General features: G+C 40.0%; 1 protein-coding gene across 3 annotated transcripts in view; it reads left to right on the top strand.

Moving 5' to 3' along the window:
- Positions 1–23,836, top strand: part of il23r (interleukin 23 receptor) — a 155,115-nt gene that overhangs the window by 39,402 nt on the left and 91,877 nt on the right. For 2 of the 3 annotated variants that reach the window (XM_039735809.1, XM_039735808.1), the window contains exons 2-5: positions 4,498–4,617; positions 9,882–10,172; positions 15,194–15,317; positions 21,953–22,149. In XM_039735809.1, the coding sequence (XP_039591743.1) occupies positions 4,548–4,617; positions 9,882–10,172; positions 15,194–15,317; positions 21,953–22,149 (682 nt within the window). In that variant the 5' untranslated portion in view covers positions 4,498–4,547. The remainder of the gene's footprint in view (positions 1–4,497; positions 4,618–9,881; positions 10,173–15,193; positions 15,318–21,952; positions 22,150–23,836) is intronic. The other variant, XM_039735810.1, reaches the window with a different exon arrangement.

Here is a 23,836-nt window from a genome sequence, read left to right as displayed (position 1 = left end):
TATATATATATATATATATATATATATATATATATATATATATATATATATATATATATATTGTGAAAGAAGCACAAACACAACATAAAGGTTTGGGGGTTTGAGCCCCATATACTGAAACAAAATAGGTCTCTTTTTCCAGACAAAAAAACGCATGAAAACAAAAGACAAAATGGAGGGTTTGGATGGACAATATAAAGGGCCAGACCGGAAATCAGACGTGATGAATGCTGGGAAGGCGTGGTGGTGTATGGGAGTTAGACGTCATCATTGGGGGACCAGAGGGAAGAAAGGAACCCAGAAGTGCAGCCCTTTGTTTAGTCCGGGTTGGTTTATGGTCTTTTCTATGGAACAAGAGAGAGAGAGGTTAGTACGCTGCCTTCGTCCCCTGTCCGGGCTTATCGCGGTGCGCGTCGGGTCCTTCAGCTGCTCCCGATGCGCTCGTGCGTGACTATATATATATATATAAACTGCTCAAAAAAATTAAAGGAACACTTTGAAAACACATCAGATCTCAATGGGAAAAAGAAATCCTCCTGGATATCTATACTGATATAGACTGGGTAATGTGTTAGGAACGAAAGGATGCCACATCGTTTGATGGAAATGAAAATGATCAACCTACAGAGCCCTGAATTCAAAGACGCCCCAAAAATCAGAGTGAAAAAATGATGTGGCAGGCTAGTCCATTTTGCCAAAATTTAATTGCAGCAACTCCAAATTGTACGCAGCACTTTGTATGGCCCTGTGTTCTTGTATACATGCCTGACAACATCTGTGCATGCTTCTAATGAGATGACAGATGATGTTGTGGGGGATCTCCTCCCAGATCTGGACCAGGGCATCACTGAGCTCCTGGACAGTCTGAGGTGCAACCTGGTGGCATTGGATGGAGCAAAACATAATGTCCCAGAGGTGTTCTATTGGATTTAGGTCAGGAAAGTGTGGTGGCCAGTCAATGGTATCAATTCCTTCATCCTCCAGGAACTGCCTGCATACTCTCACCACATGAGGCCAGGAATTGTCGTGCACCAGGAGCCACTGTACCAGCATAGGGTCTGACAATGGGTCCAAGGATTTCATCCTGATACCTAATGGCAGCCAAGGTGCCTTTGTCAAGCCTGTAGCGGTCTGTGTGACCCTCCATGGATATGCCTCCCCAGACAATCATTAACCCACCACCAAACTGCTCATGCTGAATGATGTTACAGGTAGCATAATGTTCTCCATGGCTTCTCCAGACCCTTTCACTTCTGTCATGTGCTCAGGGTGAACCTGCTCTCATCTGTAAAAAGCACAGGGCACCAGTGGTGCATCTGCCAATTCTGGTATTCTATAGCGAATGCCAATCGAGCTGCATGCTGCTGGGCAGTGAGCTCAGGGCCCATTAGAGGACATGGGGCCCTTGGGTCACCCTCATGAAGTCTTTCTGGTTGTTTGGTCAGAGACATTCACACCAGTGGCCTGCTGGAGGTCATTTTGTAGGGCTCTGGCAGTGCTCATCCTGTTCCTCCTTGCCCAAAGGAGCAGATACTGGTCCTGCTGATGGGTTATGGACCTTCTATGGCCCTCTCCAGCTCTCCTAGAGTAACTGCTTGTCTCCTAGAATCTCCTCCATGCCCTTGAGACTGTGCAGGGAGACACAGCAAACCTTCTGGCAATGACACGTATTGATGTGCCATCCTGGAGAAGTTGGACTACCTGTGCAACCTCTGTAGGGTCCAGGTATCGCCTCATGCTACCAGTAGTGACACTGACTGTAGCCAAATGCAAAACTAGTGAAGAAACAGTCAGAAAAGATGAGGAGGGAAAAATGTCAGTGGCCTCCACCTGTTAAACCATTCCTGTTTTGGGGGTCATCTCATTGTTGCCCCTCTAGTGCATCTGTTGTTAATTTCATTAACACCATAGCAGCTGAAACTGATTAACAACCCCCTCTGCTACTTAACTGACCAGATTAATATCCCATAAGTTTCATTGACTTTATGCTATACTCTGATTAAAAAGTGTTCCTTTAATTCTTTTGAGCAGTATATATATACAGTATATGTATGTATATGTGCATATATACAGTGGTGTGAAAAACTATTTGCCCCTTCCTGATTTCTTATTCTTTTGCATGTTTGTCACACAAAATGTTTCTGATCATCAAACACATTTAACCATTAGTCAAATATATCACAAGTAAACACAAAATGCAGTTTTAAAATGATGGTTTTATTATTTTGGGAGAAAAAATCCAAACCTACATGGCCCTGTGTGAAAAAGTAATTGCCCCTTGTTCAAAAATAACCTAACTGTGGTGTATTACACCTGAGTTCAATTTCCGTAGCCACCCCAGGCCTGATTACTGCCACACCTGTTTCAATCAAGAAATCACTTCAATAGGAGCTGCCTGACACAGAGAAGTAGACCAAAAGCACCTCAAAAGCTAGACATCATGCCAAGATCCAAAGAAATTCAGGAACAAATGAGAACAGAAGTAATTGAGATCTATCAGTCTGGTAAAGGTTATAAAGCCATTTCTAAAGCTTTGGGACTCCAGCGAACCACAGTGAGAGCCATTATTCACAAATGGCAAAAACATGGAACAGTGGTGAACCTTCCCAGGAGTAGCCGCCAACCAAAATTACCCCAAGAGCAGAGACGACTCATCCGAGAGGTCACAAAGACCCCAGGACAACGTCTAAAGAACTGCAGGCCTCACTTGCCTCAATTAAGGTCAGTGTTCACGACTCCACCATAAGAAAGAGACTGGGCAAAACGGCCTGCATGGCAGATTTCCAAGATGCAAACCACTGTTAAGCAAAAGAACATTAGGGCTCGTCTCAATTTTGCTAAGAAACATCTCAATGATTGCCAAGACTTTTGGGAAAATACCTTGTGGACTGATGAGACAAAAGTTGATCTTTTAGAAGGCAAATGTCCCGTTACATCTGGTGTAAAAGGAACACAGCATTTCAAAAAAGAACATCATACCAACAGTAAAATATGGTGGTGGTAGTGTGATGGTCTGGGGTTGTTTTGCTGCCTCAGGACCTGGAAGGCTTGCTGTGATAGATGGAACCATGAATTCTACTGTCTACCAAAAAATCCTGAAGGAGAATGTCCGGCCATCTGTTCGTCAACTCAAGCTGAAGCGATCTTGGGTGCTGCAACAGGACAATGACCCAAAACACACCAGCAAATCCACCTCTGAATGGCTGAAGAAAAACAAAATGAAGACTTTGGAGTGGCCTAGTCAAAGTCCTGACCTGAATCCAATTGAGATGCTATGGCATGACCTTAAAAGGCAGTTCATGCTAGAAAACCCTCAAATAAAGCTGAATTACAACAATTCTGCAAAGATGAGTGGGCCAAAATTCCTCCAGAGCGCTGTAAAAGACTCATTGCAAGTTATCGCAAACGCTTGATTGCAGTTATTGCTGCTAAGGGTGGCCCAACCAGTTATTAGGTTCAGGGGCAATTACTTTTCACACAGGGCCATGTAGGTTTGGATTTTTTCTCCCTAAATAATAAAACCATCATTTAAAAACTGCATTTTGTGTTTACTTGTGTTATATTTGACTAATGGTTAAATGTGTTTGATGATCAGAAACATTTTGTGTGACAAACGTGCAAAAGAATAAGAAATCAGGAAGGGGGCAAATAGTTTTCACACCACTGTATATATATACATATATATATTGTCACAGGTGGCTGGGTGTGGTCGACAATCAGCCGCCTAATTAAGGAGCCGCCACCCTGCAATCAAGGCTGGAGTTGGGTGAGGAGGAAGACGAGGTCAGTGCAGAGGAGGCGAGGAGAGGCCCAAGTGATTTTTGTGTGGAGAAAGGACTATTGAGAGCCTGGACTTTGGGGAACTGGGGGAGGTTTGGTGGCGGTGCACATAGACTTTGTATATATTAGAAGTGTAAATAAACGTGTGATGATGGCTGAAATTAGGGTTATATATATATAATATAGTGTGTGTGTGTATATATGTTGCTACGCATGCTCATCTGTGGATCACCTCAATGGCTTGTAATGGCCGCTAGGAACACTGAGAAGGCGCTGCCACTAACACCATTTTCTCCTTCTCTCCCCTGAATACTAAGAATCCTCTCAGTGAAGGCAGCTAGCCCTGCCCCTTTCCAGCCCAGCGAGTAGAAAACCACCTGACTCCTGGAAGGAGGGGTCATTTGTGAAAGGAACGTGTTAGGCCAAAGTAATGCTACGACAGGCATCATTTTTACTTTTGTCTTATCATTAAATGGAATGACCCAGTTGATGCCCCAAATTACTCTGAGATCATCATCAAGCTGCATTCTTGTACCCGGCCACAATATACATATATGGCCTTCTGTTAACAAGCCCAGACTGCTTTATGAATAAAATAACATAATAAAATAACATGCAATATAACAGAAAAAAGCAAATAAAACGTAAGTAGAAATCCATTCATTAGACATTTTTTTTTATAATAAATCAAGTTCTTATCTCGTCCTTTCTTTTCAGATATTCTGCCAGGTTAATTCTGTGACGAATTGAAATGCATCATTTTCAAAATGAATCAAACCTGCCATTGCTGCAAGATGGCTTTGTTTCTCCAAGTGCTGTTTTGGTGGAACACTGAAGGTAAGTACAACTCACCAATATATGTGATGTAAAGAAAAAATACAAATAAGCTAATAATGTTAAACACGAGAGAATTCTGAAAAAATTCTGAGTTTTTAGAAAGCCAGTAAAGTTCCAGCTCAGCCATTTTCTTAATGAGCAGTCCTGTGTATATCAAGTCTCCTCCAGACACATTAGACTTTAAAATGTCAGGTGTGACTTGGGTAACAGACCACGGAACTTAAAGTTGGTGCCCCAGTTCTCACTGCTGGTGACACCATTTAATGAATGAACAATAAAAAGAAAGGAGTGCACACAACTTAAATAATGGCTGCACTAGCCTGATGAAAGCTTCTTAATCAGGAATCACACTGGTGTCCGGTACAGGATGAGTTCGGGGTCCAAAATGAGGCATCCCCTTCCGAGGCTGTCTGATTTAATAGAGTCACAACTGTAAGGGAAGGGGCCTACTTTGTATGTTGTGGGTGGGGTTTGGAGCCCTCGCTGGGCGTCTTCTTGGAGCTTTCGGTAAAAAAAAAGAAGAGATCCTTTAACATTAGTAGTCCCTCTTGTCCCAGAGTGGTGAGGGGCTTACCTCAGCAGAGCCAGGAAGGTGATGCCCAGGTGCACATGCGTGACACTTGTCATTGAAGATGCCCCATTAAAATGAGTCTGAACCATAGACTATTGATTTGAAGAGCATTTGTTAATGCTGTTAATGATACTATATGAAACAAGACTGACTGATTAATGCGTAATCTTGTGTTGGTTCTTGCATTACACCCAGTGTTGTAGGGATAGACTCTGGCAACCCAAGACCCACAATTATATTAAGTGAGATTAATTTCAACTGGTGCTCCATTCTGAGTTGGCTCCTGCCTTGTGCTCAGACCTGCAGGGTTAGATTCCAGCTCCCTGTGACCCTCAAATAAGATAGATAGATGACTTAGTCTAATTCTAATCACTCCTTTATTTTACTGCAGGAGTTTTGGAATAAAGTTTTAAAATAAATCTTGACAGCTAATAATCTGAGACTGAAACATATCCATAGACTACTGCATATCCTTTCTCTCTGGTATCCCTAATAAACTCTGGAACAATATTGCTTCAGGGAGACTAAATGTCATTGCTCCTGTCCATAACTTTATCCCTGAGATCTTCTGACAGTGCCTTACCACCCATAAATGATTGTGTGCTCAGGAATACAATAAAATGTATTTTTATATAGCCCAAAATCACACAAGAAATGCCGTAATGGGCTTTAGCAGGCCCTGCCTTTTGACAACCCCCAACTTTGATTCTCTAAGAAGACAAGCAAAAACTCCTTGTAGGGAAAAAAATGGAAGAAACCTTGGGAAAGGAAGTTGAAAGAGAGACCCCTTTCCAGATAGGTTGGGTGTACAACAATACAATACAATATCTATATATACAATTCACTAAGGCAAGACAACCATGGAAAGCACGCCGGAAGGGGCGTGGATTCACTAAGCCACCGACAAGTGAGACACCTATGGCGCACGCAGGAAGGAGCCACGCCCACCAACTCCAAGACCATTGGATACAACGACAACTCGCAGGGCCACGGCCACCAACTCAGACGCGACGGCACAGAAAAAATGGTGTCATTTATATTCGTCTGTCGTAGAGGCAACATGCAGCTCTGACCCACGCTGACTGTTCATGGAGGCATGTTTCTTGCGGAGGTGAATCGCCATATGCAGCGTGTAAAACGGTTTGCGAGGGGTATCCCATGGGATCCTTAAAACATTCCTTCACAACTGAGGTTAAAACACAATGAAGCAAGCAGTCTTTAAAAACCGAGTTTTCGGTTACGATGCACGACCCACGTGCACCATAGCACACTGTTTTACACGCTACATACAGCAATTCGCTTCCGTGACAAACATGCGTCTTCTTAGATGCTCCTGCACTTTGTACACACCCCCCTCGCTACCTGTGCCTCTGTTTCATTACCGTCTCACCTGCTTCACCAATGCAGGCCCTGCAACAGTCGAGACGCTCTCTCAGCAGCTGACCTTCTCTGTGCCTGACCGGTTCACACAGAGGCACCACACGACCAGGCGGTGTGTGTGCTTCGAGAACGAGGGTGGACGCGGCAGGACTATCTAAGAAGAGGCATGTTTGTCACGGATGTAAATCGCTGTATGCAGCGTGTAAAACATTTTCTGAGGGGTTTCCCATGGTCTTAGACTCGGTGGCCGGGTCTCTGTCAGTTGCTCTTGCACATACATGACCAGGCAGTGTGTATGCTTCGAGAGCGTGGGTGGACGCGACAGCACCATCTAAGAAGATTCATATTTGTCACGAATGTGAATCGCTGTATGCAGTGTGTAAAACAATTTGTTGTGAATGAGAATCGCTGAATGCAGTGTGTAAAACAGTTTGTTTGTCGCAGATGTGAATAGTTGTATGCGGCGTGTAGAGCAGTTTGCGAGGGGTATTCCATGGTCTTACAGTTGGTGGGCGGGTCTCTGTTAGTTGCTCTACGGCGGGCACATGACCAGGCAGTGTGTGTGCTTCGAGAGCGTGGGTGGACACGACAGCACCATCTAAGAAGATTCATATTTGTCGCGAATGTGAATTGCTGTATGCAGCGTGTAAAACGCTGTATTGTATGTTGCCCTCTCCAGAGTTATATCTTTTCATTCACCTACAGTCGTATACACAATGAAGTAAGCGGTCTTTAAAAAACGAGTTTTCGGTTACAACGCACAACAGCGTGACCATAGCAAACTGTTTTACACGCTACATACAGCAATTCGCATCCATCACAAACATGCGTCTTCTTAGATGCTTCTGCACTTTGTACACACCCCCCTCCCACTTCGCTACTACCGTGGTCGGGTGTCTTGGAAAGGCAGCCAAAACCGCACAGAGCAATGAAAAGTCTACGGGAGTCACAGGTGCATCTGGACTGTGCAAAGACAACGATTCGAGTGACGAGTTGGAGGTGGGCACATGAGCAGGCAGTGCATACTGGACGAGAAATCAGCAGACTAGCATTATGGAGGGAGCGGAGTGGACGTCCTTCTCTCTTCCCGTTCCACCCTCCGCGCCTGAGCGCCGCACGGACGATTGTGTGTTGGTTTGTTCCGTGCATTGTTACAATGTTGCTTTTCTTGCTGATTTATTACATTACCAATTTTTCAAATGTTAATTTTCTTCCTGTGCTTAAAAATCATTAAAAAAACGGCCTGATTATGCGGCGTATGGTACGCCGCGGGTTGGCTAGTACAATATAATGCACAATATAGTGCAATAGAAATATAACAAGTACAGAGCAGAAATCAACAGTAGATGATATCACAGAACACATTTTGGATTTGTTCAGAGGCCTGGAGACCTCGGCCATCATGCTGCCTCCCCCTATTGGCCATTCCACAGCTGAGTCAGTGCTGGGCCAGCCAATCAGATGAAAGGACCCCACCACCTGATGACTCCTGTGATCCTCTATCAGAGATGACTTTACCTTAGGCAGGCATACACCATTTGTATGCTAAACTAATCAGAATGGCTACAGTGGATCACAGGTGGAAGACATTTAGCTTGGTGTGCAGTGGACGAGGTGATTAGCTACACTTGATTGAGTTTGCAAGTAATGTTTTAGGAGGGGGAGATCCTTTAACCATCTTAGAGATTCTATTTTTTATTTTTTTTATGAACTGTTGCTATTATATCTTTCACTTGGCTGGTATTTTAAATATTTTTTTCTGTGTGTCTTCATTTCAGGATGCAAAGCAACAAAATGTGAAACTTTTGAAGGGGGGTGGGGTTGATTCTTTTCTATACCCACTGTAGTTAAACACATTGGACTGCATTTAGTTTTGCAACAAATATTTTATTCTCCTGACTTCAGTTTTATTTAGCGATTGGCATTGGTGTAATACAGGGTTGGTCAGCGGTTATAATCTCAACTAGATTAACTACTAAGTCGTTATCTTCTGGTCTCTTCTATACTTACTTGGAAAGAGACAGTAAAGTTTTATGAAAATGACCAGGATATACTGTACATGAACCATAAGTCAAATCAACTCTTTCAACAACAACAACATTTATTTATATAGCACATTTTTATACAAACAATGTAGCTCAAAAGTGCTTTACATGATGAAGAAAGAGAAAAAAGACAGAATCAATAATTAAAATTAGGGAACACTAATTAACATAGAATAAAAGTAAGGCCCGAAGGCCAGGGAGGACAGAAAAAACAAAAAAAAACTCCAGATGGTTAGAAGAAAAAAAAAATCTGCAGTAGGTCTGAGGCCACGAGACCACCCAGCCACCTCTAGGCATTCTACCTAACATAAATGACCTCAATCAGTCCTCATGGTATTCAGGGTTCATGTGGTAGAACTTGATGGTGATGGTCATGTGGACTTCTGGCCTTTAATCCATCAATGTAGGGACATCGCGGTGCTTTGATTAGGTGGTGATGGTGCAGATCGCCACCACAGAAAAATAGAAAGAGAACAGCAGAGAAAGTAGGGATAAGTAAGGATTTTGGAGACACCATGAATAGTAATGATAATTAACTGAGTATACAGAGCATCAGGATTGAACTAAGATGAAGTTATGAGAAAGCCATGTTAAACTAATGTGTTTTCAGTAGTGTATTAAAGTGCTCCACCATATCAGCCTGGCAAATTTCTATCGGTCAGCTATTCCAGATTTTAGGTGCATAACAGCAGAAGGGCGCCTCACCACTTCTTTCAAGTTTAGCTCTTGGAATTCTAAGTAGACCCTCATTTGAAGATCTTTTTTGATTTCATCAAACTTAGACCATTAAACAGAATTCTGAAGTCAGAAATGAGAGCAAGAATTCTAAAAACCTAACAGTTGAAGATAAAGAATTTTTCAAAAAGCACAAATGCAAGGACCTATCTGCAAACTTGGATACCTTGGAAAAGTCCATGACGGCCTTTATGCTGTTGATCTGATAATGTCACAGATGCTGCACTTTCTGGGGATTTTATTGACACAAATGTTCTGAAATGGTCGCTCCCATAGAAAGCCAAAGAAGGTATCTCAACATAACATTAAAAACATTTAACCTGTTCAGTTTGCTCTGATGTTCAAAATTAACATTAAATTATTCACAATTCTGGAGTTCCAAAACTTCAAATCTGCATTACAGATTGTAATAGCCCATTCATGACCTTTCACAAAAAAAAATCATAGAAGCTGCTAATCAGAACAACTTTTAACTGAATCGGTCTTTTCTCGTTTGTGCCTTCAGTAATGACTCTTTTTTTATGTGTTTGTAGGGTGGGCTGTATTGGTTTGTCGAGGAATCATTGATGTGAAACCAGCTAAAGTCTTTGCCATGGGATCCAACATCTCAATCATCTGCCACTCCTTCATTGACCACTGCCACCCCAAAAAATTTTTCATATATATGGATGGCAAAGAAATGAAAGGGAGCATCCGACTGAACGAATCAGCGGTGGTCCTCCATCTCCAGGACTTCTCAAGACCCAGATCATCGGCACAGTGCTTTGTGAAATGCAATGAGAGAATGGAGATGATGGTCTGTGGGAGCGACATCAATGCAGGCTGTAGGTATTTTTCTCAGTTTCTATATGTTTTATTTAAACCAACTAAGGGAATTAACGGGTGGGCAGTAGTGGCACCAGGTGTTTGATTACAGGCAATCTGATAACCAGTATGGCTTTTCCTCTGTGTATTTGCTGATTTGAATTGCTTCATTGTAAACTAAGAGCATTCTAGCCTCTCATATATTTATGCGTTGTCACAAGAACAACAATAAGACCTCATTAAGGTTTGGGGCAATCACCTGTATAATGCGCCTTGGCTGCAAAAAGGTATTTAAAGATAGTGAGTTGTTCACAAGACTGAGTCCAAAACAGAACTGTGGTAAATAGTCAAGATGGCAGCTTTAAAGGCCAGTGTAGGTAATGACGTCATCAGGACCGGAAGAGGAAGTGACATCATCAGAGGCGGGGCCGGAAGTGACATCATCGGGGCGCTGGAACCCTGTGGGATTTCCCGAGAATGGTCTGCAAGGGATTGAGAAAGACAGTCAGCGCACCACGCCATCCCCTGGTCGGATGTGGAATTGCCATTATTCAGACCCTTTAGTCGACTCCTACTTCGCACATGTAAATACTGTAAGTGGTTTTCAAGTTCAGCCCAGTGGGCATCCATGGCTGTAGGTTTTTATAGCAAAGAATTTCACAGTCAGTGCACAATTCATAATTGGCCTACAAATGCTTCTAATAAATTAATTAATATTTGTATTCTCTCTCATAACTTTAAATGCTTATATTTCCTTTGTCATCCATGACTTTGCTGCCATTTCCACTTGCCTGCTCATTAAGAAATGTTTCTTACAAATAAATAGACAAGCGAATGTGGAATAGAAGTCATGGATCTCCTGTAGCGTTCAGCACTGTTAACATTTGTATACAATTAAGGGAGCACAACCTATGAAAAATGGCCAATTAAATCTGAAATTCTAAAAATTTTAGGACAGTATGGAAAATGTTAAAAAACCCCAAAAAGGAGTGATTTGCAAATTCTGTTTACCCTGTACCCTGTTGAAAGCACTACAACAACACATTATTTGACGTCCTACCTTGTGAATTTAATTGCTTTATGTGAAAATATACACTCGTGTCAAATCTGATGAATGCAACATGCCCCCTCTCGTGTCGTCAGGTGGTGGTACTGCTTACCTTGTTAGACCCAGAAGGATGACCCCCAGGTGCACATTTGTGACAATGTATATCTTGAAAAAAGAATGCAGTTGAGATGCTAAACATGAATCACCTCAGCTTTATACCAGTTTTGTTTGAATACAAGACAAAGTAAATTTACAGATCTCTTCTTTTTGTTCTTCTTAGCATTTTCCATAATGTTCCAAATTAGATAGATAGATAGATAGATAGATAGATAGATAGATAGATAGATAGATAGATAGATAGATAGATAGATAGATAGATAGATAGATAGATAGATAGAATTGTATTTCCCCCAGGGGGAAATTAGTTTTTTTACAGAAGCTCTTTAAATAAATAAATAGACTAATAAATAAATAAATAACTATGAACGTACACTGAAATTACTATGAAGCAAGAAAAATTTAAATGAATGAAAAGTTCTGACTTGGCTGTCCCAGTCCAGGTGAGACGTTATGTTGTTGGTATAAAGGATCCCCAGTGGTGTTTCTTCACACACTTTTGCTGATTAATTCATTGGCTGAAAGTCGTCAGTGTTAGTGCGTCATGGAGAGGATGTGCAGCATTGTTCATACTGGTACTCAGTTGAATTTAAATTTTCTACTTTTCTATGACCTCCAGGGGGTCCAAAGTGTGTCCTATAACTAAGCTTACCATTTTAATTAGCTTGTTAATTTGGTGGGTCTCTCTTAAAGTGATGTTACCAGCTCAGCACACCACAGCATAGACAATTACACTGGTCATCACAGAGTTATTATTGGGATTGTAAAAGAAAATGACATTTAAAGGTTTGGCAAAAATACACATATTTCAGAATTTTTTTAGGGTAAGATATTAAAAATGGACAGGCCACTAAACAAAAGATTGATGAGGTGCTATCTAAATAAAATGATTATTATTAATATTATTAAGTAAGAATGAATCACTGATTGTGGAATTAGTTGGAATAAAATCCCACAGTCACAGGCATCCCCCTTTACTGAACTAGAGAGCCTCTGTTGTAAAGCTTGTACTTTACCCTTATTATCCATCCATTATCCAACCCGCTATATCCTAACTACAGGGTCACGGGGGTCTGCTGGAGCCAAACCCTTATCATACATTTGTAAATGCATGTAAGCACACAGGGTGACCCACCAGTTAGCACTGCTGCCTCTTAGATCCAACATCCTGGGTTCCACTCCCAGTCATTTTCTTTGTGGCGCATGTGTGGTCCCCCTAGTATGTTTGTGGGTTTTTCTTAAGGTACTTCCAAAACTGTAAAGACATGCTGGATAAACTGATTGGTGATACCAAATTGGCTCTGTGTGGATGTGTGGCTGGTGCCCTGTCCTGGACCGATGCTGGTGATTGTAGTGAGGTGACAAGATGGTCGTCTCAGGTGCCACTTTTTTATTAAATAATAAAACAAAAAAGTTTAGTGTGAACCTTAAGAATTACATACATCAGGGTCTTATTTGTACACAATCTTTAAAATCTGTGAGTAATTTATTTTTTTAAAAGTTTCACATTTCACCTAACATAGTTTGCAATGCCTTGCCACACTGTGAGTTTACGAGAATCAAAATGCTGCATGCACAATTTGAAGTACATGCCAATACATGATGTTCCATCCATCCATCCATTTTCCAACCCGCTGAATCCGAACACAGGGTCACGGGGGTCTGCTGGAGCCAATCCCAGCCAACACAGGGCACAAGGCAGGAACCAATCCTGGGCAGGGTGCCAACCCACCGCAGGACACACACAGATGTTGGTGTTCATTTTCTCTTGATTTTTACATTTGACCATACGTGCCACCTGGAGGGGTGGGAATCCTTAAGAAATAATGCAGTCGTGAAAATAAAAATGATATGAAAAATCCATACTGGTTGCGTTTGACTCTACATTGTGTTATGGCCTACTTAGCCTAAATTCAGACTGTAGTAAAATTGTCTCAATTCCATATTGCATGTGGTTCAGATCTGATAAGACTATACAGTTGTCTATCCTAATTAATCAGATTGATTTGTCCTAATAAACAAACAGGAATAACAGCTACATCCTGACTTAAAATTCTTTACAGTGTAGGACATCTGAGAATTTGTCAACTCACAATGGAAAATGCAAAAAGTCGCTTTGAGTGGAATCATCACTTCCTGATGTTTGATGCATGAGAAAATATGGAGCAATTGGGCTGTATTGAAAGTTTTTCTTTTATATCACATTTAAATCACATGGCTGAAAATTATATTGTCTTTGAATGGCAGTCAAACAGTTATTATCATTTTGGGTAGGTCTTTATTTAAGCTGACAGCCTATCAGATCGCTTACAGTGATGGTGTCAGCACAGTTACTGTGAAGTCTCATAAACCATAACCATATACATTGTATTTAGGCCCTTGAACCAAATTGGTTAGCCTAATATCTCTCTATTATAATAAAAAAAATCCTGCAACGAGACGAGACTTTTTGGAAGACGAGACAAGACATTTGGAAGATTTTTTTTGAGTCCTGCGAGTTGAGACTTTGGCCATGAGAGTTTTTCAAGTCACACCCTCCTCTCAACCATTTTCAACCACGCACACGGTCCTCTCACCTCTCATTTGTGTGAATGCTTTTGACAGACACATTTTCTGCTCTCCCAGCTTTTAATGTTTTCCACAGTTCCCAGTTAAAGAAGACATATTATGTCCAAATCTTATTGAAGAATTTCATCACGAAGGGTTATCAACAGAAAATGAGTACACAGGCAATCCCAGCTGTGAGAAAGTTAAACGAATTAATGCCAAAAATGTCAATCGGTTACACGGCAAATTGGTTAAACACGTATCAATAGACAATGCTGAAGCAGTTGGTGGTGATCATACGGAAGATGAAAACATCAGCTTACAATAACCTGAAGAATAACTACAACCGTTAACAACGTCCAGTCGTCTGTAGAAAGAAGGATGTATCCAAGAAAGGTAATGTAGTACATCTTCTGCAGATAACATTACATAACAAAGGAGATCTTGATATGCCATTCGTATTAAAACGTTAACAGTTTCCTGTTAGTCAAACAGAACAAAATCGTATTAAGCAACGAATAACTAACGCAACATTAAATATAATTTACACTCAAATTATTACGTTTTAAAATTTTTTAATATGGTTAATTACTTGCTGTGATGTAAAATAGTTAGTAAAGTGTACATCTGCATCCCCGTATGTGAACGGCAGAGCCACAAAGAGGCTAGCGCGTAGTACAAGCATGGGGTTTGGCAAGCAAAGCGAGCAGGTGGCAAAGTCCCCATGTAATATAATCACAAAATTCAATTAACTAGCTAACAGTGATTATCTCTAAACATTTACCCATAATTCACGTTTACCGTATTCTCCCTCACGTATTCAGCATCACTATCCAATCAGTACATGACAGTTTTTTTTAGCGAGACACCAGCTATGGAAAACCTTTTAGCGTACCAGGAGCAAATGTGAAGAGTTTAATCAAGCCACAGATGGTGGTGCATTTCTACTTTGTGTACAGCTCTGATTTTCAGGGTGTATTTATTTTGAAATATTTTAGCAAAACTGCATGCGCTTTGCACGTTGTAAGCATATGACAGGTTGACTTGACTTGTGGATTAATGCAACCCGAGCAACGGGAGGTTCCTTCATGAATGTTTTTATATGTGTGGTGTGATCCTGTGTCGATCTCCACAGATTCCCATTCTACCAAAAACTTTGTTATCTCCATTTTCCATGAACTATTCATTTAGCCATCATTATAGACTACATGATGTAAGTGACATACAAAAAGTTTTGTTTTTTTGGGTGGCGTATTCCTTTAATTGGGGTAAGTCACAGATGGCTGGATGAAATATATTTCACTTTGTTTTCCTCATTTTCTTTTTTAGATCCTCCAGATGCTCCTACAGGTTTAAGTTGTAAGAGCAGGTGGTCCACACGTAAAATAACTTGCTCCTGGAACAGAGGAAAAGACACATATATTAGTACAAGTTATACCTTGAAAATTCAGAGGTAAGATACTTCTTAATGTGTTAATAATATTACATTTATTTATATAGCACTGTTTATGCACTGAATGCAGTTTAAAATGCTTTATAAAGAAAAAATATAATAGCTAGTTACCTTAAAATTAATATGGACTGTAGAAAAATAAAAACAGATTACAAGTTAGATCCTTCCTATTTACAGTATTTACCTTTTTACAATGTGCCAAAGCAGCATTACAGAGTTCCAGGCAACAGAAAAAGATTGGACTGCCAGTGCAGCCCCACCGCTGACCAATTCAAAACATCCTAGACTTTACTAAATTCCTTAATAAAGGCGTTGTGGCGGGTGGCTAGGGGCTGTGCCCAGCCGGGACGCCGAGAAGAACCGAGAGAGAGACTATGCCTCTCCCGGACCATGAGAGGGCAGCCGCCCTGGTTTGTGTGGGGGCCACGGGAATTGAGCATGGAAGCTCAACCCTATAGGGGCCCATGGCTACCGCCAGAGGGTGCCCAGAAGACTGTGAAGCCCTGGACATCACCACGAAGTATTACCAGGGACACCCGGAGTGCTTCTGGGTGCTCATGCGTCACTCCCGTCACACCAGGAAATGCGGCAGGAAGTTCATCAGGGGGCACCTGGAGCACGTCCGGGTGGACATAAAAGGGGCCGCTTCCCTCCAGTTGGGAGCCGGAGTCGGGAGGAAGAGGACAGAGCTCAGAGGAGAGGAGTGGAAGCAGTGAAGGAAGGCATTGGAAGGCCTGGACTTATGGATGATTGGTGCTGGGGCACTGTGTGCTGTGCGGGACTTTAGTGTAAATAGAACTGTACATAAACGTGGATGTTTTGGAGCCATTGGTGTCTGCCTGTCTGTGTCCAGGGCTGGACTTCCACAGTGTCTAATGAAAAACCGTAACAGAGGGTTTGTATCATACAGGGGGCATCCATTCTATTGGGTTTAGTCAAACAATGACATGATCAATACCACTGTATATGTGTTTGAGCATCAGGGTGAGTTGCATGATGGATTTCAAAAATCATTTTATATTAATTCCGGAAGCCTTTGCAACTATTGGGGTCCCTAGAATATCAAGTAGCATGTAGTATCAAGGGCTCTTTACCATGGCTACTGCTGGAGATCAGCTGAAGATTAGGAGTAGTGCCTACTTTTTGACTAAGGTTGCTCATCGTCCCCACTTGTTGTAATGGCGCAACACACATCAGTCTTCTGCTTCCTTAATTCTTTAGCCTCTCCCTGCAAATTTTGCATGTTGTCCCATCTTGGGATTGCTTATCGTTATCTGAGTTTCTGTTGCATCTAAAGTTAGAATGACAAATTTTACGAAACTGATCAGGAGAAGGAATGAGGTAAAAACCAGGAGATCAACAAACTGGAGCAAATGTACCAAGAACCAAGAAATTGTAGTCCAAAATTAGAACAAAAAAATTTTTACCAAAAAAAAATACTTGAAAAGAAGCAATGGCAGAATGCAAAAAGGTCATTTATTGTCCGCAAATTCAGATGAGGAAGTACTCTGACTGTTTTAGCCAGTTGTGTGATTAACGTCTGTAGCCACGATCATAACAACAGCTGTAAGCAACATAGCAATAGAAGGAAAAAATGACAAAGCCCCTTAAAAAACAAAATGTCATCAGAAACGATCCAACATAAATATTCATAACCTGAACAATACACTAAAGCAAAATTCTGATACTAGTATTTAGTAGTCATGAAGATGCTAAGATTTACACCATCTGAAGATGGTGATTTGTTCATTTTATTATGGGGACCCTTGGAACACACACAGCCTTGACAGGACAGGCACACACTCACAGATATGGAGACACTGATAAGCTGCTCAATGTATTAATAAATGAATAATATATTAGTCAAATATTGTAGCGCTGCTGCCTCGCAGTTAGGAGACCTGAGTTCGCTTCCTGGGTCCTCCCTGCGTGGAGTTTGCATGTTCTCCCCGTGCCTGCATGGGTTTCCTCCGGGTGCTCCGGTTCCTTCCCACAGTCCAAAGACATGCAGGTTAGGTGCATTGGCGGTCCTAAATTGTCCCTAGTGTGTGCTGGGTGTGTGTTTGTGTGTGCTCTACGGTGGGCTGGTGCCCTGCCCGGGGTTTGTTTCCTGCCTTGCACCCTGTGTTGGCTGGGACTGGCTCCATTAGACCCCTGTGACCCTGTAGTTAGGATATGGCGGGTTGGATAATGGATGGATGGATAGTCAAATATTGAAAACAACAATTACACATAAACATGTGCACAAAAGACCTCTCCAGTTCTCAGACAGCAATAAGTATTTACATACACTACATACATGAAACCGAACAAAACAACAGACCCTAAACACTTAACACTAACTGTATAGTTCAACACAGTCCAGTATAACAGAAGCAGATGACAATGGCTTGTGGAATGAGAAACCCCCTGTGTACGACCTTCTGAAGCAAATGTCCAGGGTTCAGTCTACGAGGATGCAGGATACATTTGTTCAGATGGCATTGTGCTTCTTTTGAGCTCAAGTTGCTTCTCCAGGAGCCCACAGCATAGAACACCACACTGGCTACTATGGACTGGTAGAACATTTCAGCTGCTCGCTGCACACATCAAAAGACTGGAGTCACCTTAAGAAGTCCAGTCTGCTTTGGCCCTTCTTGACCAGGGCCACAGTGTGGTCCCACCAGTCCATGTGAACCCCCAGGTACTTGTAGCTCTGAACCACTTCCAATAATGCATCTTTACTTCTCTTGGAAATGCTGAATTCATTGTCATTTTGAATGGATTTGGTTTTTCATGCTTTATTATAATGTGATCTTTAATGTAAATGTTAAAAAAGATGTTCTAAAGTAGAAACCGAGACAAAATAACAGCATGGGCTGGAGTAATTTAAAGGAATACCCCACCCAAAAATAATATTTTTTAAATCTGTTACTAAACCCCATGTAGTTTGGGTTGATATCCAAGAAATATTTTAATGTCATTTTTTTTTGTGGTGAATGGACATAATAAAGTTTCTGATAGAACAGACCCAATAGTGACCAATGCAGGGCAACAGCAAGAAATATTGAAAATATGGATGACAAAACTGTCATGTTACTTGAGTCGTATGATCCACATGTCCAGTCATTCAGTCATATATCCACGTGTATTAGTTACTAAATTATTGCTAAATTAAAAACTCAGGAAACGAAATGAAGTCCACAAATACGAAGTCCCGCTCTTATGACATTATATTTTTGAAATGTATACAGGACTTATGACCAATGAGTGAGGGGCAGAGGTGGAGTTTTAACTGGGGTAACTAACATATAAAAAATGTCATTGGATGGAGTTTTCCTTCAACTTTATAAGGGACCTTGTCCTCAATATCTAAATGGTAGCACATGATGACCTGCAGCTCAATCTTATTATTAATAAATAACTGTTGGGAAAACGTTACAGGTCAAGCTGTTAAAGCAGCATTGAGTTAATTTACCTTGGATCCAAAGAAAAACCTGCTAAGCTTTTACAAATGAATTTCAGATTTGCAACTTTATTAAAGTGGCCTACTTTGAACTTTGGTGTACAACTTGCTTGACAAAATGAGGTGTGGCAAAATGGCAGCTGTGAACATCTCCATATAAAATTAGACCTATTACCAGAGGCCTAATTCTGTGGAGGTCAAAAATATATTTCAACTGTGCCAAACACTCATTAAGCATACGCCTTTCTGGAAATGGCAATTTCAAGAGCAAAAAATTGAAATAATTAGCATGCTACACCCCACAAATTGTAAGTCATTACTCATTTTCTTTTATGAAAATACTTGGCAACCTGCTTGTTGTTAATGCTATAGTTTAGTTAATTGACCAAAGTAGTTATTTGGGAGAATCTCTATGTCATCTCCGACCTTCACTAATGACTCACATGGCACTCGGCTGTCCCCAGAAGCTTATCTGGCTTCAGTTAGTCTTCATATTTAAGTGGGCTTCTTGTTCTGTGTCACTGACCTTTTACTGATCCTTTTTTGAAAACTCTAACTCCCCTCGTAATCTTCAGTTTCACTTTAAGATTTTCACTAATGTTTTCACTCCTTCAAATTTGTGTTAGATTACTTCTATGTGTTTCTTAAATTATCTGTCGAATTGCCTTTTCTCATGACCTTTTGACTTTCACCTGCTCACTTGTTTCTATTTTCAACCTTCTTCTGTTCAGCTGTTCTGAGAAGACTACAGGAAAAACTACGGGGTAATGTCAAAGCTTCTGTGTTAGTGTTTCCATAGCATAGCATAGATAGATATGAAAGGCACTATATAAAGATAGATAGATAGATAGATAGATAGATAGATAGATAGATAGATAGATAGATAGATAGATAGATAGATAGATAGGTAAATTTATTCAACCCCTTAAGTAGAATCCCCCATAAGAGCACACATTTGAGACTACAGGAAAAATTATGGGGTAATGTCAAAGCTTCTTGTTAGTGTTTCCATAGGATAGCATAGATAGAGAAAGGCACTATATGATAGATAGATAGATAGATAGATTTGACAAACACTTTATAATAGATAGATAGATATGAAAAGCACTATATAACTAATAGATAGATATGAAAGGCAGTATATGATAGATAGATAGATAGATAGATAGAAAAGGCACTATATAACTAATAGATAGATAGATTTGACAAACACTTTATAATAGATAGATAGATAGATAGATATGAAAAACACTATAATGAGTACTGCAGTTCTTAAATTTATTCAACCCCTTAAGTAGAATTCCCCATAAGAGCACACATTTGAGACTACAGGAAAAATTATGGGGTAATGTCAAAGCTTCTTGTATGTGTTTCCATAGGATAGCATAGATAGATATGAAAGGCACTATATAACTAATAGATAGATAGATTTGACAAGCACTTTATAATAGATACATAGATATGAAAAGCACTATATAACTAATAGATAGATAGACAGATAAATAGATAGATAGATATGAAAGGCACTATATAATAGATAGATAGATAGATATGAAAAGCACATATAACTCATAGATAGATAGATTGATATAAAAGGCACTATATAACTAATAGATAGATAGAAAGATAGATATGAAAAGCACTATAATGAGTACTGCAGTTCTCAAATTTATTCAACCCCTTAAGTAGAATTCCCCATAAGAGCACACATTTGAGACTACAGGAAAAATTATGGGGTAATGTCAAAGCTTCTTGTATGTGTTTCCATAGGATAGCATAGATAGATATGAAAGGCGCTATATAACTAATAGATAGATAGATTTGACAAGCACTTTATAATAGATAGATAGATATGAAAAGCACATATAACTCATAGATAGATAGATAGATAGATGTGAAAGGCACTATATAATAGATAGATAGGTTAACATTTTTCAACCCCCATTGCAAATTAGGCTAATTGGCAAAAATTATAACCCTTCAGCTGTATGCCATAAACCAATCAAAGAAGAACTGTTTAAATAACTCAACACAACTAATATTACAAGAGGCTTCTCCAATTTCAACACAAAGTGCCACTTTTAATGAGTACTGTAGTTCTCAAATGTATTCATTCCTCATAAGAGCACACATTTGCAAATCAGCTGTTGTCTCAAGCACATCTGCTACAGCTAATCCAGGGCCTCATTACTTGCATCAGGTGTAGTTGAGGGAGAACACATCAAATACCTGGACTGACTTGGTTCACAATGACCGTTCTCTGCATGTTAGAAATATTGGTAAGTCAAGAGAACTGTCCAAAAAGTTAAGAGAAGTGATCCTTGCCTTGCACAAACAAGGACAAGGATACAAAAAGATATCAAAGGTTTCCTAGAGGAACCATACGGAGCCTAGTTTGCAAGTTCAAAATTAAAGGAACACTGGCTACATTACCTGGACCGTGAGAGAAGTCGCAAAATCAAACGGAATGTTAAAGCAAACTCTCGAATAAAACCCGATCTAAATCCGTTCAGTAATTCTCTCATGAAAAGCAAACAGACAGACAGACAGACATTGGATTTTATATATACAGAGATTTTGTAACAATGAGTTATTCTCCACAATTTGCTGTGTTGTAAGATTTCATTTTAAATGGTTACATTTGCCATTTTTGCACTTCAGTCTACACACAATAGCCCATAATGACAAAGTAAAAGCACGTTTTCAAAAAGTTTTGAATTTCTATTAAAAATTAAAAACTGAAATCTCTCATTCGCATAAGAAATGTCTAAGAAATGTTAGGATGGATGACTTTAATTTTGCAAAACCGTTGTCAGATTTGTCTTCAGTAACCAATTTTCTTGGATTTCAGCTGAAATAAGAAACACTTTAGAAAGTCTGTGAAGCTGAGCTTCACCTTATTATGTACGGGGTGTTGGTTTGTGTAAACCCTTCACACTCACATTAAATGTCAGCTCTCTCGGTTGTTAGGAGTTGCTGCCTTCTCCACAAGGCAAACAGGAACAAGACGTTTTTTCAGTTTAAGGTGTATGAATTTCATTGTTTTACCTAATAAAACATGCTTATCCCAATTTATTTTTCAAATTATCAATATTGTGCCGTGACTCACTTACGGCATCTTGTAAATGTCACATGTGAAGTAATGACTTTCTGCAAGCGTCATTTTTCCATCTCACTAATAAACCCACAGTTTCGGTTGTCATTTGTCACACAGCAGCAGAGACTCGGACAGATTGGCATTTCCTGCAGAAGACGGCCTCACTGAATCTGTTCAAGTTTCTCTCTCACACTTCAAAATGGACAAAGAGTACAAGGTGACCGTGCACGCCAAAAACGACCTGGGAGAAGCACAGTCTGAGGTCCTGTCATTTACTATTAATGACACAGGTAAAGCATTACATTTTTTTGGAATTCTTTAGAACACTGTATCGCTTTAAAACTGACCATAGTTTTTGTGTGCAAATCAAAGGCATTCAAGAAAGTAGAAGAGCTACAGCTTTCACTCAAGGTTAATTTGTTAATTACATACATCAGACTCTTGTGAAATCTTTAAAAGCCCCACAGCTACAAACTGCAAAGAGAAGGCAGATCAGATCATGTAGGTGGAGCTGACTTCTGTCATTTTTCGTAAAACATGCGTAAAGACAGTTTCCCCTTGGGGAATAATACCGTGTACCAAATACCAAAATAAATGTCAAAGTTTCCATTTGAAGGACTTTTTGCATCTGGCAACAACACCCTTGTTCTTACTGTCCTGTCTGTTTGAGTGCCATGAATGTAAAAAGTTATGGTGGTAAATCGGCACGACACGCACATCCTGGAATATGTCGTCCTACATTCTGGGGTGATTAGAAGGTACATTCTGAGATTTAAATTTAAATACTGTTGATAAAAATAAATGATGTGGCAGCAAGGAGGCAAACTGCATGCAGGCTTGTATCGGGTTCTTCTATCATGAAAGTGTCTCGAGATGGCACTTTGGCCTCCTGACATTCTTTATTATTAGTGAAGTTAATCATAGAAATGCCTAAATAAAATTCCTGAGCTTACTAAACATGTGTTTCATGCATACCCCGCAATACTTAACTCCAAAATCTCTTATGCAGGCTGGCTACCTTCTAAAAAGATATTAAAAATTAACTTGTGGGTACCTTAATGACTGAGACCAATCTTACTCTCAATTTCCTTCACTGCAAGTGTTGAAGCATTCCTAACAGTGACAGACCACCCTTGAAAAGATTGTAAGATGCAGTCGCTCCCCACCATGCATTGAGTATAATCTGAACGAATGAGCAGAACTTCGTAACACATGTGACCTGAGTCAGGATCCTACAGAACCTGGATATGCATCTAAGTCCCTCATCCTCTGGGACCTCGAGCCCTACGGCCATTGTTAGTGTCAGCAAACAACAGGGCATAGATAGATAGACAGATATGAAAGGCACTATATAATAGATAGATAGATAGATGGATAGATAGATATGAAAGGTGCTATATAATAGATAGATAAAGAGATAGATACATAGATAGATAGATAGATATGAAAGGCACTATATGAAAGATATGAAAGGTACTATATGATAGATAGATAGACAGATATGAAAGGCACTATATAATAGATAGATAGATAGATAGATATGAAAGGTGCTATATAATAGATAGATAATGTAAGGCACTATATAATAGATAGATAGATAGATATGAAAGGTGCTATATAATAGATAGATAGATAGATAGATAGATAGACAGATATGAAAGGCACTATATGATAGATAGATAGACAGATATGAAAGGCACTATATAATAGATAGATAGATATGAAAGGCACTATATAATAGATATGAAAGGCACTATATGATAGATAGATAGATATGTAAGGCACTATATGATAGATAGACAGATAGATAGATCTTTATTTGTCCCAAGCGGGAAATTAGGCTTTTTACAGAAGCTCTTTAAGTAAATAGATACATAAATAAATGATATAGATACAGATATGAAAGGCACTATATAATAGATAGATAGATAATGTAAGGCACCATATAATAGATAGATAGACAGATATGAAAGGCAC

The sequence above is a fragment of the Polypterus senegalus genome, chromosome 14 (assembly GCF_016835505.1).
Source record: "Polypterus senegalus isolate Bchr_013 chromosome 14, ASM1683550v1, whole genome shotgun sequence".
In the NCBI taxonomy this organism is placed as follows: Eukaryota; Metazoa; Chordata; class Cladistia; order Polypteriformes; family Polypteridae; genus Polypterus; species Polypterus senegalus.
This window is presented reverse-complemented; position numbering and strand designations above follow the sequence as displayed.